The 15,119-nt window shown below is 42.5% G+C and overlaps 1 protein-coding gene across 3 annotated transcripts; it reads left to right on the top strand.

The window, feature by feature from the left end:
* Positions 1-2,075: 2,075 nt before the first annotated feature.
* map3k14a (mitogen-activated protein kinase kinase kinase 14a) lies at positions 2,076-14,315 on the top strand. 3 transcript variants are annotated; one of them, XM_070980675.1, is made up of 16 exons: positions 2,076-2,128; positions 7,764-8,033; positions 8,125-8,206; positions 8,329-8,551; positions 8,812-9,201; positions 9,292-9,426; positions 9,518-9,647; positions 10,053-10,181; positions 11,578-11,682; positions 11,781-11,938; positions 12,053-12,203; positions 12,427-12,732; positions 12,815-12,924; positions 13,402-13,540; positions 13,656-13,756; positions 13,866-14,315. In XM_070980675.1, exons 2-16 carry the CDS (start codon positions 7,778-7,780, stop codon positions 14,025-14,027), a joined length of 2,577 nt encoding a protein of 858 aa, XP_070836776.1. In that variant the 5' UTR covers positions 2,076-2,128; positions 7,764-7,777; the 3' UTR covers positions 14,028-14,315. The 3 variants fall into 3 exon arrangements, with proteins under 3 accessions (XP_070836776.1, XP_070836775.1, XP_070836777.1); XM_070980674.1 differs by lacking the exon at positions 2,076-2,128 and adding an exon at positions 5,641-5,816; XM_070980676.1 differs by lacking the exon at positions 2,076-2,128 and adding an exon at positions 5,988-6,034.
* Positions 14,316-15,119: the final 804 nt, after the last annotated feature.

Below are 15,119 nucleotides of genomic sequence, written 5' to 3'. Positions count from 1 at the left end.
TTATTTATTTATTTGATGTATTTGTTAAAGGGGCTATGTGCAATAGTAAACATCAATCTTTGACTTAACTGGTACTTCTCTGTGTCCCTGGTCATACAGTGATGTTCACATGTGTAGCCTGTTGTGTGTACTGTATTGAATGGGTACTTCAATACCAGATTAGCAGATTAGCTAATGCACTGTGGGATGTGGGGATGTAAGCATCATAATCAACCAGAGACAATGATTTATGGCCACTATTTTGGGATGATAACAGTTTGGCAATTTTGCAATAGCCTAAAAACATTTCTAGATTTCTACATTTGTTCATGATGAGACATGTTTGCTTGTTTGGTTCATTTTCCTGAGAAACTGAGCTGGGTATCAGGTGGTCTGAAATTTTCTATTTATTTTTCACACGAGTGCACAGCAATGAGAGAGTCTGTTGTTCATCAGGTGATCCTAACATTTCTCTGGGCCAAATGAGTTCAGATGTGCCTAATAAAAACAGGAGCCAGCTTCTAAGAGAGTGAATCCCATTCCAGTCAGATGAAGCTCTACAAATGCACCTTTATGTTGTTTATGTGTCTGTTTACAATGACCATCTTCAAACATGGCATGATTGTCTAAGTTTATGACAAGATCAAATGTTGGTCTACTGTTTTATGTAACAGTCCATCCATTTTTTTTTGAGACAAGACAAATGCTCAAATGTCATGTTATCATATTTTCTACTCCAAACAAATGCTTGCCAGGAGCAAACGGTGGAGTGAAATCCACTGTTCTGCTTGCTTTGTATAAACAAAATACTTCCATGGTTTCCTTTGAGATTTTTTTGGCTTTTGTTCACACATGTCACAACAGGAAGATATCCATGGGTTTTACTTGGTATGAAACAGGGGAAATTACCAGATCATCAGTATCATCTTTGGCCTCCGTGTGGCACCAAGACAAAACTTTCAGCACATTTCTGGATACACGTGTTTGAACAACTTACAGGATGTACATATTGATGTAAGATCTATTTAAGTCCAGTTTTTAATGGTCATTGTGATACATAGTCAGGTTTACTGTGTTCATGTTTTGTTTTTTGGTTTCAATTTTTATGAGATTTCCAAATCTGCACATTTTTTGGAATAGCTACCTAAACACTGATAATTGTTTTTACCCTCATCATTATACCTTCATTAAAAGTTATACTGGTATTAATGGGAATGACTGTTAATTGTCCGACACATGAACATTTCAAAGATTGCACATCATGCTTCCTATAATGTTACATGTAAACATAGACAGTACATGTATCTTTTATTTTTACGATTATTCTCCAGTGAGTTTTTGTACTCCATGTTACTTTAGATTAATTATAACATCCTATCCCTGCTTTTATATTCATTCTATGTCTTTTTCTTTTATGTGAAGCACTCGGTGCATGTAATTTCCTGTATGAAAAACAATGAATATTAATTCTGAAGCAGGAATGCCTTTAATTAGTAGTTTATGACTCCATCTTGTGGTGAATTTTTGTCAATACAGATAAATCTATCAAGAACAGATGTGCCATTAATAAAAACAAACTAAAAAGTACAGCCTAACTTTACCATACCAAGGAATCGTTATCAGTATAGGAACAGACATCAAGCAACTCCAAATTCTGAAGGTTAACAGGGGGGTGGTATTGGAGAGGAACCAGGAAAAAACAAACAAATAAAGAGAAATAGATAATAAAAATGGATCTGGTGTCATTTGTGCAATTTAGTACAGCACCGTTGCTTGAAAAATCTCGTTAGTTTTCATTCCTCATGATCGTTTCCTGCTCTGCTTCCACAGAAACTAATTTTAAATTGTACTAAATCAAAAACAGGCGCATACCGGAAGTAGAGGCATTAGGGCTTCAAATTAAAACCAAAACGGTCACTTACTAAAAAGGTGCAAAAATATTGCCAGGTGTAAGCAGTAATGAAAAATATCAGAACAGTCAACGAACAACAATAATTGTAGGTCTTTTTTGTATGCTTGCATTTTGAATCGCGTTATTATAAAATTAGAGAACATAATATCAGAAATTAATAACCGGAAGTTAGCTAACGTTAGCTAGACACGGATCCGATCAGCATCGGCCGACGCCTTCTAACTAATTGGACGCTCGGTAAGTGAAGATTCTTCTATACAGTCATCATTAATTGAAATTGCTTAACTAGTGACACCGTCTTCAGACCTCAGTCTTATCTGCCATCTTTCGAGATAACGATTTAATTTTTCCAAAGCTCGACCTCTCAACAAAAGACCAAAAACATGTCGGTTTTAGCTGCTGTGAAATGTCGGTGAATGTGGGTAGACGGAAGTTATTGTAATACTCAAAGCGCGTAGAAACCCTCGAAGATGAACTCTATTAACGAGTCATTATACTGTAAAAAACATTTCTGTGACTGTATTTTACTAGTTTGTTACAATAGCAAAGGTGGGCTCAATAAAAGGGAGGCTGCTGTAAGTGTAACTTTGGCTGTACAGGTTAGCAAACTATGTCTTCACCACTCGTCCGCCTGTTGAATCCAGATGTCTGTCATTAAAGTGACTGTAGTACTCCAACGTGTACTTTTTCCACTGCTACTAGCTGTTGAATACCTTTGTTTGTCATGGATGTCTTAGGACACGACCTCTTTAAGAAAAAGAAATCAAAATATGAAAACAAAATATGAAACATACAAGAAGCTTGCCAATGGATAGAATTATGACATTCATAGTGGTTATATACATGTAATAACGTGTATATGATAGAAAATATGCATAAGGAAACAAGAAAAAAGTCATTTTTAATAATTTTTCATTTTGCCAGCTGTTCCTATGACTCCTCATACCAGTAGCTATTATGTTCATTTCATGTTGTGCAATGTTAATATGTTTAATTTTTTATGTATTTTACTTTATATCCAGCAGAATCAATTGTATGCATTCGTCACCCTTGACATGCACTGAATGCTGCTTCTCACACACTGTCCAAACACTGCACATGAGTCAAAGCCCTGACTTGCATATACAGTGAAGCCATGCTTGATTGAGTGTCCTGTCAGTTGTCCTCTTTCTCCTTTCCTCTACAAAATAGCAAGAAGGTGCAGAAAATACATTGTAGGAAATCAGTTCAGAGTTCACTGAATAAAAAAAAAATGCCATTTGGCCGAAAATCTGAAGTTGACAATAGCGATATTGGATATTGGACTTTTTGAATTTCTATGCGGTTTTTTACTAGCAACTCATAGGCAGATTGTTTTCTAGATTAATAAATTCATCTTTTTATCTATAAAATGCCAGAAAATAGTGGAAAATGGTCATTATGATTTCCCAGTTCAAGGTGACGTCTTCAGATTTCTTGTCTTGTCTGACCAACAAAACCCAAAGAAATTCACTTTAAATGATACAAAACTGAGAAAAGCAGCAACAATGCACATCATATTGCCTCCCACATTTTCTCACCGAATCCAAACTCTACAAGAGATATGCTTATTTTCAGAGACCCACAATTAATGTACAGAAACATCATCAGTCCAATGAAAACTTGCAGAGACTCTTGGGAACAGAGGACGCCATAAAACTGCTGCCTTTTGCAGTAATGACACCTGATTATTCATTGCAGTTCACAGTGATGAAGTAACAGGAAAAAAGGGAAGTGAGAAGAGACAGTGTGGCTGAACAGTGTGAGTGCAGCTTGAAGTCAGAGCATGCATATGGTTTCTGAAATGCTCTGGGCTTGTGTGAGTCCAGGTCTGGGACATTTTCCTGAGAAGCAGCCGGCGTTTTCCTGCAGGAATGCTTGGCTGTGTGTATTTCGTGGCTGACTTCAGGTTGAGTCCCTTTTCACTGTCCTTACTAAAGGCTTTGGAATTTCATTAATCTGTGTGGGTGTATAGTAGAAGTTGGCTCAGTATAGCCGCTGGGCTGTATGTGTTTAGCTCAGGATTTCTCTGCAAAAGTAGATTACACTGCATCATACCACTTCCTAATTATGATTTAAGCTACAAGTTTATTAGAGACATCTGTACCATCTCATGTTAACCAAAGCAACAGCCCATAATGACTCCACTCTCTGTGAAGCTTATAGTCCCTGTTGACACTGTCCAGTACAATACAATTTGTATTGTATTGCATTTAGAACTGAAACAATCAATTAATTGATTACGTGGTGGGCAGAAAAGTAATTGGCTGTTATTCTGATATTCAATAAAGCATCTTAGTAGTTTTGTCCTTGCAAAAGTTCATTGGTTTCAGTTTCTCAGTTGTTAAGATTTACTGCTTGTCTGTGTTTTATATCATTTTAAATTGAATGTCTTTGAGTTTGTGAGTCTCAGGCAGGCAAATAAAGCCAGTTAGTGGATGTTGTGGCTTTAGGAAATGTTGATGGGAATTTTTTAGTAGAGCTGCAGTCAGTGATTATTTCCATTACTGGTTAATTTGCCAATTATTTTCTCAATTGATTGGTCTTTATCTCAGAATTCCAGCAAATAAGAAGAAAGATAGTACAAACCCAAAAATATTCAATTTATTGTTATAGAAGACTAAGAAAACCAGAAAATATTCACATTTTTGAAGCTTAAACCTGTTGATCATACATAAAAACTACTTCAATGATTAATTGACTATCAAAGTAATTTCAGATTAATGTTCAGTTTTTTTCCTCAGCTCTGCATGACACAATTGGGAAAACAGTCAGTAATGAAAATAATCATTAGTCGACTCCCTTACTGCATTATCTCAGTTTAATATGCTGCAAAACTAAACCCTGCCTGTTTACGACAGTGTCCACAACCTTAATTCTAACGGTTTGTTGAAGATATTGTTACCATGATAGTAAACGCTTTCCCTCACACTAATGAGGCATTCAGCAGCTTGCATTCAGCTTTTTGTTCACAGTTCATGGCGGAGCCTCTCAAGTGGTATTCTGAATTTCCTGTGTTCTGTGGCACTTTTTTGTATGAGTAAGTTGTTTTGCTGCTGAAAAGAAAAGCTTTCAGACAGACACTTCACATTTCAAGTGTCAGCCAAACTCTCCAGTGGCAGATCTTTTCCATAAGACCCTCATCATTTCAGATTTTTTGACAGAGGTTTGCTGTCTAAAGAAAACTGCGTTGTTGTTGATGCTAGCTTTTATGATATGACGTACTGTGGAGAGCGTGTGGACGTGCGACGTGAAATGTGACTCATGTACATTAGCTCGCTACGGGGCACATGTTCGTTAAGATATCGCAGAAAAGGTCACAAAGCTTTATATTTCAGTGTTGTTGGTGTGTGCGGAAGGTGAGGAGCTCATCCCAAACCTCTCTTTTAACAACATGCACATATAAATTTGACTTTTGTGTCATGTTTTTGACTTGATTAGATCTTATTTGTCCATATTCTGGAAAGCGGCAGTGATCACTGCCATTATTCATTTCTCTTAGAGTAAAACCTGAGTGTGTCTTGATAGGCGTAGGCCGCAGAGAGCGTGTGTTCTACTTTGCTCAGCCCATAGTTCACAGTTGATCATCAAAAGCGTAACCAAACATGTTATCCTTTAATCTGTAGTCAGAGGGAAGAGCAAGTAAGCCAGCCCTGTTGGAGGGAGGGGGGGGATATGGGGAAGTGGAGATGCATTTCCCATAAGTCATTGTCAGCCAGCTCCTCCCCCCCGGTTGGCCGAGAGCCAGCATCAAGCAGAGCGGAGAGCGGAGCCTGAGCTGTTACTGAGAACCAGAACATGAGGGACGAGGCGGACAGACGGGACACCTAGTTGAGCTAATGTAGACGACAGGTTATCGAGAGCGGATACACGGGAGAGAGACAGCAGTTCAGACTGGCATCTGTCGGTACGTCTCCACGCCCCTCGGCCTCACACACACTCACAGTTGTTTTTGTGGTTGTGTTTATTGCAGTGGGTTTTTCTCTATTTCCTTTCCACGTAAGTTCACTGGGGTGTGGTGTTGCGCTGTGCTTTCAGAGCACCGGTGCAGCGTCTTAAGAAGGAAGTGACAGTTGAATTGCTTTGTTCTAGATGATCTTGCAGTGCATGAAGTCGGCACGGAAGGTAACGGCATTACTGAACTTTAGCAGCTTTCATAGATGTTTGAATACAGTTTGATTGTAGTGTTTCTTTAGTATTTCTTGTGTTCGTGCTGTGTTAGTATTACCAAGAGAAAGAATATGCAAAATTACTGAGCAAAGGGTTCAGCAGCCATGCGACTGTTTAGTCAAGATCTCAGGATAAATCTCGCTGTGAGCTCTATCAATGTGCACAAGGAGTCAGAAGCTGAGTGTCAGGGAGAAGCTGTTTTTAAGTGTAATGGACACACTGATACCACATGCTCCAACTATAGTCCCAGTTCTCACTTTGTGCTTTTTAAAGTGCTTTTGATGCATACGAGCAGTGTGGAGATGAAAGGAGTTTGTCTGAATGTGCTGATTTTACAGTCATACATGTTTTGAAGTTTGTAACCTCCAAGCCATCGGCAGTCAATCAAGCTAGTCTTTATTGGAAATTCGGCCCGGCTGCGCCTGATGTATCGTCGCTCACTTCCTCTGACTGAAACAGAGCACTTGCCTCTAACGACACAGTTGCAACTGCCAAAACAAGGCCAGGGTTGAGTTTCCTGTCTCATCTGCCCACCGCAAACTTTCAAAGTTTCAGTTTGTTTCTGATCAAGCGATGCTCACGATCATGAATTTACTGAGTCAATATGTTCTTGACCACAGCACAAAGCCTGGCGTTGTTGCACTGAAGTATGTGGATATTTCTGTCGTGAGGATGTAAGGACTTGACGAGAGTAAACATCTCAAGTAGAGTCAAGTATGTGAGCTCGCCTGCTTCACTTGGTTACATCTGGTGATCCTGGAAATCATAAAACAAACTTTTTCAGCCTGGTGGTATTCTCCAGATGCCCCTTAAAAAATACACAAATGAAACAGTAAGAAATAAAAAATCAAACTCAAGCAAACGTTTAGACTTGAAAATAAGAAGCGTGATTGGTTGGCACCATCCAGTTTCCCTCTTTTTAAGGACCATCACTGAAAAGCCCTTTGTTGCAATATGGGGAAACAGTCCACACAAGCACAAACATTTTTAAAGGTCAGTCACCAGCATGATGGTGAACCATGTGATTTACTGTACAGACACGATGCAGGAACACTGTATGGAGCTGGACTAAATCAGTCTGAATGTAATGATTAATAGAAAGTGCAGTTGGTGAAGGAAACACATGAATTGACGTCGCATTTGCACTGTAAAATCAAAAATATCGCAAGCTAGAGATGCAGCCATAAATCGATTCATGGTTGACTAATGAAATCAAAATGAAGCGGCAACAATTTTGAGAATCAATTTAGCCGTTTTCTTTCATTTGCTGGTTCCAGCTTCTCACATACAATGGTTTGATAGTTTTCTTGGTCATGGTCAATTCAGTATGTTTGGGTTTTGGACTGTGGGCTGGACAAAACATGACATCTGAAGACGTCATCTTGTGCCTTGGGAAGTTACAAAGGACATTTTTATAGACAAAATTATTAATCGAGAAGAGTCAGCAGATGAGTTGCGGTCCCCTGATTTGCAGCTTAAGTATAAACCTGTTTTCAGGCCAAAAAGCCTCATGAATGAAACAGAGCCAGCATGTCATCAGTCACCTCCATTAACCTGCTGATGTATGTGTCTGCTTTCTGGAGGCGTAGATGATCCGTCATTACTACTTATTTGGCACTGCTGGTGTGCTGCTGTAGAAAAAGCTCTTGACTTATTGGTTGCTGATGGTGTTCTCTCTCTCCAGATCCTGCAGATGAAATGGCGGTGAGGCAAAGGATTTTTAACTCAACATCACCGTTCTCCGGGTCATCCCAGGCTGAGCTGAAGGGGTCGTATCCATCCTGCTCAGCTGCAGACCAGGAGACGGAGGAGGAGGAAGAGGAGGGAAAAGACAGCAAAATGGGCTACATAGCCTGTTTAAACCCGCTAATAAACAAGCTCCTGACACATGGGACTGCAGAGCAAGTGGGAGAAATGCCACTGAAGACCTCAACCTTCATTGCCCAAGCTGAATGTAATTATGCCTTTTTTTAATCTTTCTTGGTACTAAATCAAACAACTGTGCACGGACAGAGAGTTTAACATTAACACTGTGCTCTCCTCAGGTGAAACCCAGGAATCCCAAGAGTTCAGTCCATCCAGTTTTGAACGTTCCTTTGTTGCCACCCCTAACTGCTTCACCAGCAGGTATGACATTACCCTGACAGCGTTGCACCTGCATCTCACACCTCATGTTTGTTTATAAAGGCTGGGCTGAATTGTTTGATGTCATGCCTGGAATTTACATCGATGCCGTACGTCTGGTCCAGTCTTTCCTCAGAGCACAACAATGTGGCGTGCCCAACCACAGCCTCCATCCAGGAGCCGAGCAGCTCGTCAGCGCCGCTCACCCCGAGAAGGAAAACCAGGAAGAGACAGAAGCGCAAGGGCAAGAAAAAACTGGAGAAGAAGAAGGAGAAGCAGCGACACAGACATCGAATGCCCTCTGGAGTCCCTGAGCAGGAGAGTGGAGGTTCTCTGGTCCAGATCCTGGTAAGAGCCCTGGTTAGTCTTCATATTTCATTGACTCCTACGTATGAAAAAGCTACCGAAACGTATGTTGCAACACTCAAAGGCTCGATCTCTCGACATTCCCGTGCAAACATGGGCTTTCCTGTGATGTGGAAGTGAATCACACAGTTCAGACACAGCTGCCTCTCATGGCTTTAAACGCTCAGCCCCTGAACACGCTCAGATGAGAATGCAGACATCTTGGAGTCTGATCGGACATGCTTTTTGCTCATCTCCTGCAGGAGGACTCGTCTCTTGGAGGAAGAAGCGACCTCAGCAGCTCTTGTTGCAGCAGCATCGAAAGCTCAGGAGAGCGGGACAGAGGGCCTTCTCTCTACAGCCGACAGATCTACATCACAGGCTCCAGCTGCTCTCCGCTGAACTGGAGGGACCAGGTCTGCGGCCCCCTCTCCAGTCTCCATTCCTATGGGCAGGACAGCAACTCAGACTGCCTCAGCAGTCTGGGAGACTATTCGCTGGCCCTTGCTGGCCTCAGGGGCAGCGTCAGTCAGGGGGACCCGTGCTATGCTGGGCCCTTTTTCAAAGATGTGGAGAGGGATGTAAGAGAGGAGGAAGATGATGTCTCAGCAGCCGATTCTGTCAGCAATGAGGGGATAATCTTTTACAATGAAGTACGTTCTGCTTTAGTCCACTTCCTGTCTTCTGTCCTGCTTTAAAGGATCGTTCTGTCAAACTAACGTATTTCTTTCCTCGTCTGTTAGAAAATCCAGCCTGTGGACTCCGAATACAAGGAAGGGAGGGAGTATATCCTCTCGGAGTTTGTCAAGGAAGGCTCCTACGGTGAAGTACACAGTGCTCAAGATGTCAACACGGGCTTCAAATTTGCTGTGAAAAAGGTAAGGCAGAGAGAATCGCCCTCTGTGTTCTTTCCACTGCCTGGTTTCAAACCGTGCTCTGATTGCTCACTACTTTTTTCCGTCCTCACAGATCGCCCTGAAGAGGTTCAGCAGTGAGGAGGTGGGTGCGTGGAGTGCCCTCAGATCTCCTCGTGTGGTGGAGCTCTTTGGAGTGGTCAGAGAGGGGCCCAACGTTGTTCTTCTCATGGACCTGAAATCTGGTAAATAAGCCTTTGACACGCAGCACGTTCTGCCAGCGCTCGCTGCTGCGGTTGTGACGGAGGGTGAGGTTGGAAATTATTGGGTGAGATGTGATGAATGAACACATGCACAGTAGGCGCAGCATGAGGACAATGAAGACTAGAGAAATACGGATGTTATTAGTGTTGAGATGTGGAAGTGGGTGGTTCTGGGATGCCTGAAATGACTGTTGAGCTTCCTTTAAGTTTCAAAGTCCAAATTACAGATGGAGATGCCTGGCTGATAAACACAATGACATACATCACACTTTTCCTTTCATCACATTCCAGGTCATAATAGAAGGAATAGTTGAGTGAAATACTGTGCATTGGTAAATATTAACAGATACAGTCGTTATCCCCGTCTGACCTTAGCTGTTCTTTCAGGCTCCCTGGGCCAGCTGATAGCGGAGTGTGGCAGGCTGCCAGAGGACCTCAGCCTCCACTACAACTCGCAAGTCTTAACAGCGCTGGAGTACCTAGTGAAGAAAAAAGTGGTGCATCTAGACATTAAAGGTACGCTACACATCATACATACATGTGTGTGAATGTGTGTCTTTCAGCCACAAAATGAGTAAGAACCAAACTAAACTAATGTCTGAAGTCATAACTAAAAACCAACAGACATATTCACACATACTGTGGTACTTTTATTTGTCCTCAACACGCTGGGTTTAACCTCAAATGAGCCGTCATCATTGGTTTATTCAAGAGAGTTATTGTAAGAACTTAAGAGAAATGCAAAAGCAAAGCAGGAAGAAGATTTTGTCACATTTCCCCCTTAAGATGTTTGTGTCTTCATCGTCTTGATAGTAGATTAGTAGTAGTAGTAACATTCCTGTGTCAGGCAGTCCACTACCTCAAGAGTGACGAATTATTTAAAATATTCATGTAACGCCAAGACTAAAAAAGTAAAAGCAGTGATGACACCAAAACACAGACATCAGATATTGGCATCAGCCCATAACGACACTTTCAAGATGAATCTGATCAGCGGCAATTGTGTAGATCAAAGTGGCACGACAGTAATAACAGTAAAGCTAAATGTGTCAGCTTGACTTTTACTTGTTGTGGTACCCAGTGGAAAACAAAAACATACAGATAGCAGGCCAGATTTCTGTTCAGTTCTCATCGGAGGATTTTATGTCTTTGCGCAGCTGTTGTGTGGAACACAAGTGTCACAGATAGAGTCTAGATTTGATCCTCAGCACCTGTGTTGTGAAACCAGACTACCACAGAGAAGACGACGGGCTGGGAATTTCCCACAGTGTGACTCACCGCTGCACTTTAGAAACGGCGCATGTGCAACAGAATCAGGAGAGCAAGACAGAAAGAAAGGGAGAACGAAACAGAGAGGGGGGATGGGATAAGGAGCAGGAAGTAGTTAGCGAGAGAAGGGGGAGAAGTATGGACAGAGACCGTGGAGACAGAAAGCAGAAGATGGAAATCAAGTGGAAAGAAGTATAGAAAGAAGAAAAGAGAAAAACGAAAAGGGAACCAAGTTAGAGGAAGAGTGAAAAAAAAACAGGCTTCATCTGAAGGACGGACAAACAGCATTGTGCTGTGGCGGCTCAGGCGCCACCTGGTGTCTGCAATGCCTCAGGAGGAGCGTGGCAGTAACACCAAATGTCTTTATCTGCTGCCTTTTGTTACCAGGCTCCACATTCATTCCATATTAAAGTGTTTTGTACAGCAGCAGCAGCAGCAGCTGTCCCTCAGTGACCTCATATATTCCTCTTATTTTGCTCCTTTGTCTCTAGACTGTTTTCTGTCTGTGCAGCTGCCCTGTTTCTAATTATGTCATCCATAAACTCAACCGCACAAGTCACTGAAATCAGCACAGTGCCATCGAGTTCACTGAGCAGTGTCAAGATTAATGCGGTGGATTATTGAGCCTGCTTGTCTCCCACAGCTGACAATGTGTTGCTGTCGGAGGACGGTAGAGACACCTTCCTGTGTGACTTCGGACACGCAGAGAGACTTGACAACCAGGGACACAGCCTGAGTGGTTCCAAAGGTAAGCGCTGTGTAACTTAAGCCATTCAGTTAAGAAGATGGGTAATTTATCCACTTCCATTTCTTAATTAACTGTTTTCCCGATGTAATCCAATGCAGATCTGAAGGGCTCAGAGACCCACATGGCCCCTGAGATTGTAAAAGGGGAACCCCGCGGAGCCAAAGCAGATGTGTGGAGCAGCTGCTGTATGCTACTGCACATGCTCAATGGGTGTCAGCCTTGGACGAGATACTACACGTGTCGCCTTTACCTGAAGGTACACCTCGCATCGACACGCGGACTCTGTACACTGCTGTTTCACCGCAGATGTTCAGTCCACTCTTCACTCCACGCATGTCAGATTTGACTCCCTTTTTTCTGATGGCTGCAGATCGCTAACGAGCCTCCCCCACTGAGAGAGATCCCACCTGACTGCAGCCCTCTGACAGCTGAAGTTATCAAAGCTGGACTTCAGAAGGATCCAGCCAAGAGAGCGTCTGCCTCTAACCTCAAAGAAAAAAGTGACAGAGCTCTGAAAGAAGGTAACTGTATATGCACAGACAATTTTTTAATCTGAGTAGTGTGTGCCTATATATACATACCCTGAGAGGCAAAACTGAAATAAAAAGTGCTCAGAGAAACTAATAAACTTGAGACTTTAAAGGTGAAGGGGACAGCAACAGGGTTTTGAACAGCGAGGGTTACATATCCCTCCTATCTTCGCCAATCAACAAGGATTCATGTATTGTGTTTGTGTGTTTGCAGTGGGCGGACTCACCAGCCCAGTGAGGGGACCCTACACAGAGCCCCTGTATTGTGCCGACAAACCTCCGGACTCCCTGCAGCTTGTTAACAGCAGCGTCGGCTATGAGGAGGAACATCAGGAGTCTGTTGAGAAAGTGATTACGGCAGGGAGGAAGACAAAGTACCCGGGTGATGACGAGGAAGAGAAGGAGGACTCAAAGCGAGGCTCGCCTTTCTGTCCCCAAATGCTGATCTCTGAGCCGAACCACAAGAGGGGCAACAAGATCACCACGGTGCCTGAACTTGAGCTGCGTAAACTGGAGCGAGGTGAGCTTTCTCTCAGCGTTCTGCTTTGTTTTTTGTGTTCGGCAGGTGAACTCTGCTCATTGTTTTTCCCGCTCGCTTGCAGATTTCTACCTGAGCAGCCTGTCCCAACTTCACTCCGCTGAGATGCAGGAGCAGCTTTTGTCCTGTCTCAGCAGCGACCCGTATACCAACTGGGAACCATGGGACAAGAAGGTAACCCACAAGAGCACATATCTGATTTCATCCAATCTAAACCAGTTGAGGTGAGATGATGACTGGTAGATGAGTTGTCAGTCACAGTCCCAGTCATCACTTTGTCTGATTGCTATCATTGTCCCGCTACACAAAGATCCAAAATAGCAGCATTTGTTAAGACAAAAAATGGTTTTCACACACTTAATCTGCATCAGAGTAATTCAATACGGAGAAATTTATAATTAGGTTAACAACATGGAACTCAAGACTCAATTGATGTCAAGCATCTCCATTAAGCGTAGGCCCATATGAAGACAGGGGATGATGAATGACAGCATCCAGGAGCTAATTGTCTCAAGGAATGCAATACAAAATGTTCCAATTCTGTATGAAAACATAGAAGATATTCCCAAAACTGGGTCCATTTAAACAGTTTCGCTGGTGTTTTGGCTGACAGTATCAACAGTGCCCCTCTTTTTTACCCCATTATTCCAGGACTCTGGCCGTTGGTCCCTGAGCCCAGGGGACGACTTCAGCTCTGGTGTCTTCTCCTACAACAGTCAGCCGGATGTGCAGGTTTTCAGTGTGGATCTGCTGAGTCACACACAGCTGCCGCCACCCTGCTGTTTTGAAGGTGAGATAAAACAGTAAAATCTCTCTCCTTTTAAACTGTTTAATGTAGTACCAGTTAGTAAAATGTGATATGATTTGCTCTTACGCCATGTGTATCTCTGCTGTGATTGGCTCAGGGGTGGATGTCTGCATCAGAGACTTCAACAGGAGAAGCATCCGCATCAGAGAGACGCGTCGGGTGAAGGTGGGCCACATCGCCACTGGAATCAGTGATCAGGTGAGGCCTAGGACACACGCTCATGTGTCAAGAGAGACATTCATGTTCGTCTGTGTCAGTGCTTGTAAAGATGACACCTGTTTAACGCTTTGGCTTGTATCCTTTTTAGATCTCAGAGAGGGTTTTCACCTTGGAAACCCAGCAGGGCCAGCAGGTTGCTCACGACGAGGAGGTGCAGGAGTCCGGTCTGGAGCTCTGCTGTGTTCCTGCTCCAGACTTCAGCTCTGCCTGGAGATGGAGGATCAGAGACGGAGTGCTGGAGACCAGATAGTGGCCTCATCTCTCTCCCCCCGTCAGCCACAGTGCCATTTTAACCGTTGTACACGTGGCCTTCTGTTGAATCGTCTCAATGTGCGAGGACCACGCTTTCATTTGGGGCAAAAATGAATCTGACAGATGGAGACTGATGGTTGCAGCTCATGTTGTGTTGCTTTTTGTCTTAAAAGTCCTCGTTATTCTGTCAATGTACTGAACTTTTTTGACCACTGTGATGCTTACATGTTGCACCTTTTTCTTATTGCATGTTTACATCGAGTCAATAAACAGTATGTGAAACTGCAGAGTGTGTTATATGTTATTGATCTGACTTATTCGCACAATCTCACAAAATGAATTATAGAAAAGGATGAAGATGTTACATATGGTCCAGAAAATAGTCCCCAGAGAATGATTTGATGACCCTCTGACAGTTCCATTACCATGATGAGATCAAAAACCCAACTGTAATACATTTGAATAAAAGTCAATAAATACAACATAAAAGCTAAAAATTGTCGTTGTTCGTGCAGTTGCTTTCACTGCCTGGATTTCCGTGACATTAGCAGTGATATTTATGAACCCTAAATGACTCTTAGTGGTTTTTGGTGATGCTCTGACATTTGGCAGTATCCTCAGGCCATATTCTGTGCACAAACCATGTCAAAATCTTAACAGATTCCCATTTATTAAGTGTATTTATGTTCCACTTGGTATGAACCACATCCAATTCGGTGTCATTAAAACTTGCTACTGGCTAAAAAATGAACTTTGCACAAAAAATTGAGTATTTTAGAATCTAAGTGTCACATTGTCACTGCACTGCCTGGATTTCCATGACATTTGCAGTGTGAGCCCTAAGGGTTGAATCTGAGTGGTTTTGGGGACACCCTGACCTTTCCTCTGGCCACATTTTTAACTTGTGCGCAGGCGGTATCGACATCCAACAGATTAGCATTTAACATATTTATGCTGTTCACCTTATGAACCCTGCCCAGTTTGGTGTCTCAAAAAACTTGCTGCAGGTGAAAGTACAAACTTTGCATAAAAAAATGCAGTATTTTATAATCTAAGTACCAGATTGTCTTATAATGTGCTGACCACAAAT

This window comes from Chaetodon trifascialis, chromosome 15 (genome assembly GCF_039877785.1).
Source record: "Chaetodon trifascialis isolate fChaTrf1 chromosome 15, fChaTrf1.hap1, whole genome shotgun sequence".
In the NCBI taxonomy this organism is placed as follows: Eukaryota; Metazoa; Chordata; class Actinopteri; order Chaetodontiformes; family Chaetodontidae; genus Chaetodon; species Chaetodon trifascialis.
The sequence above is the reverse complement of the archived record's forward strand: the minus strand, read 5'-3'. Positions and strand labels throughout refer to the sequence as shown.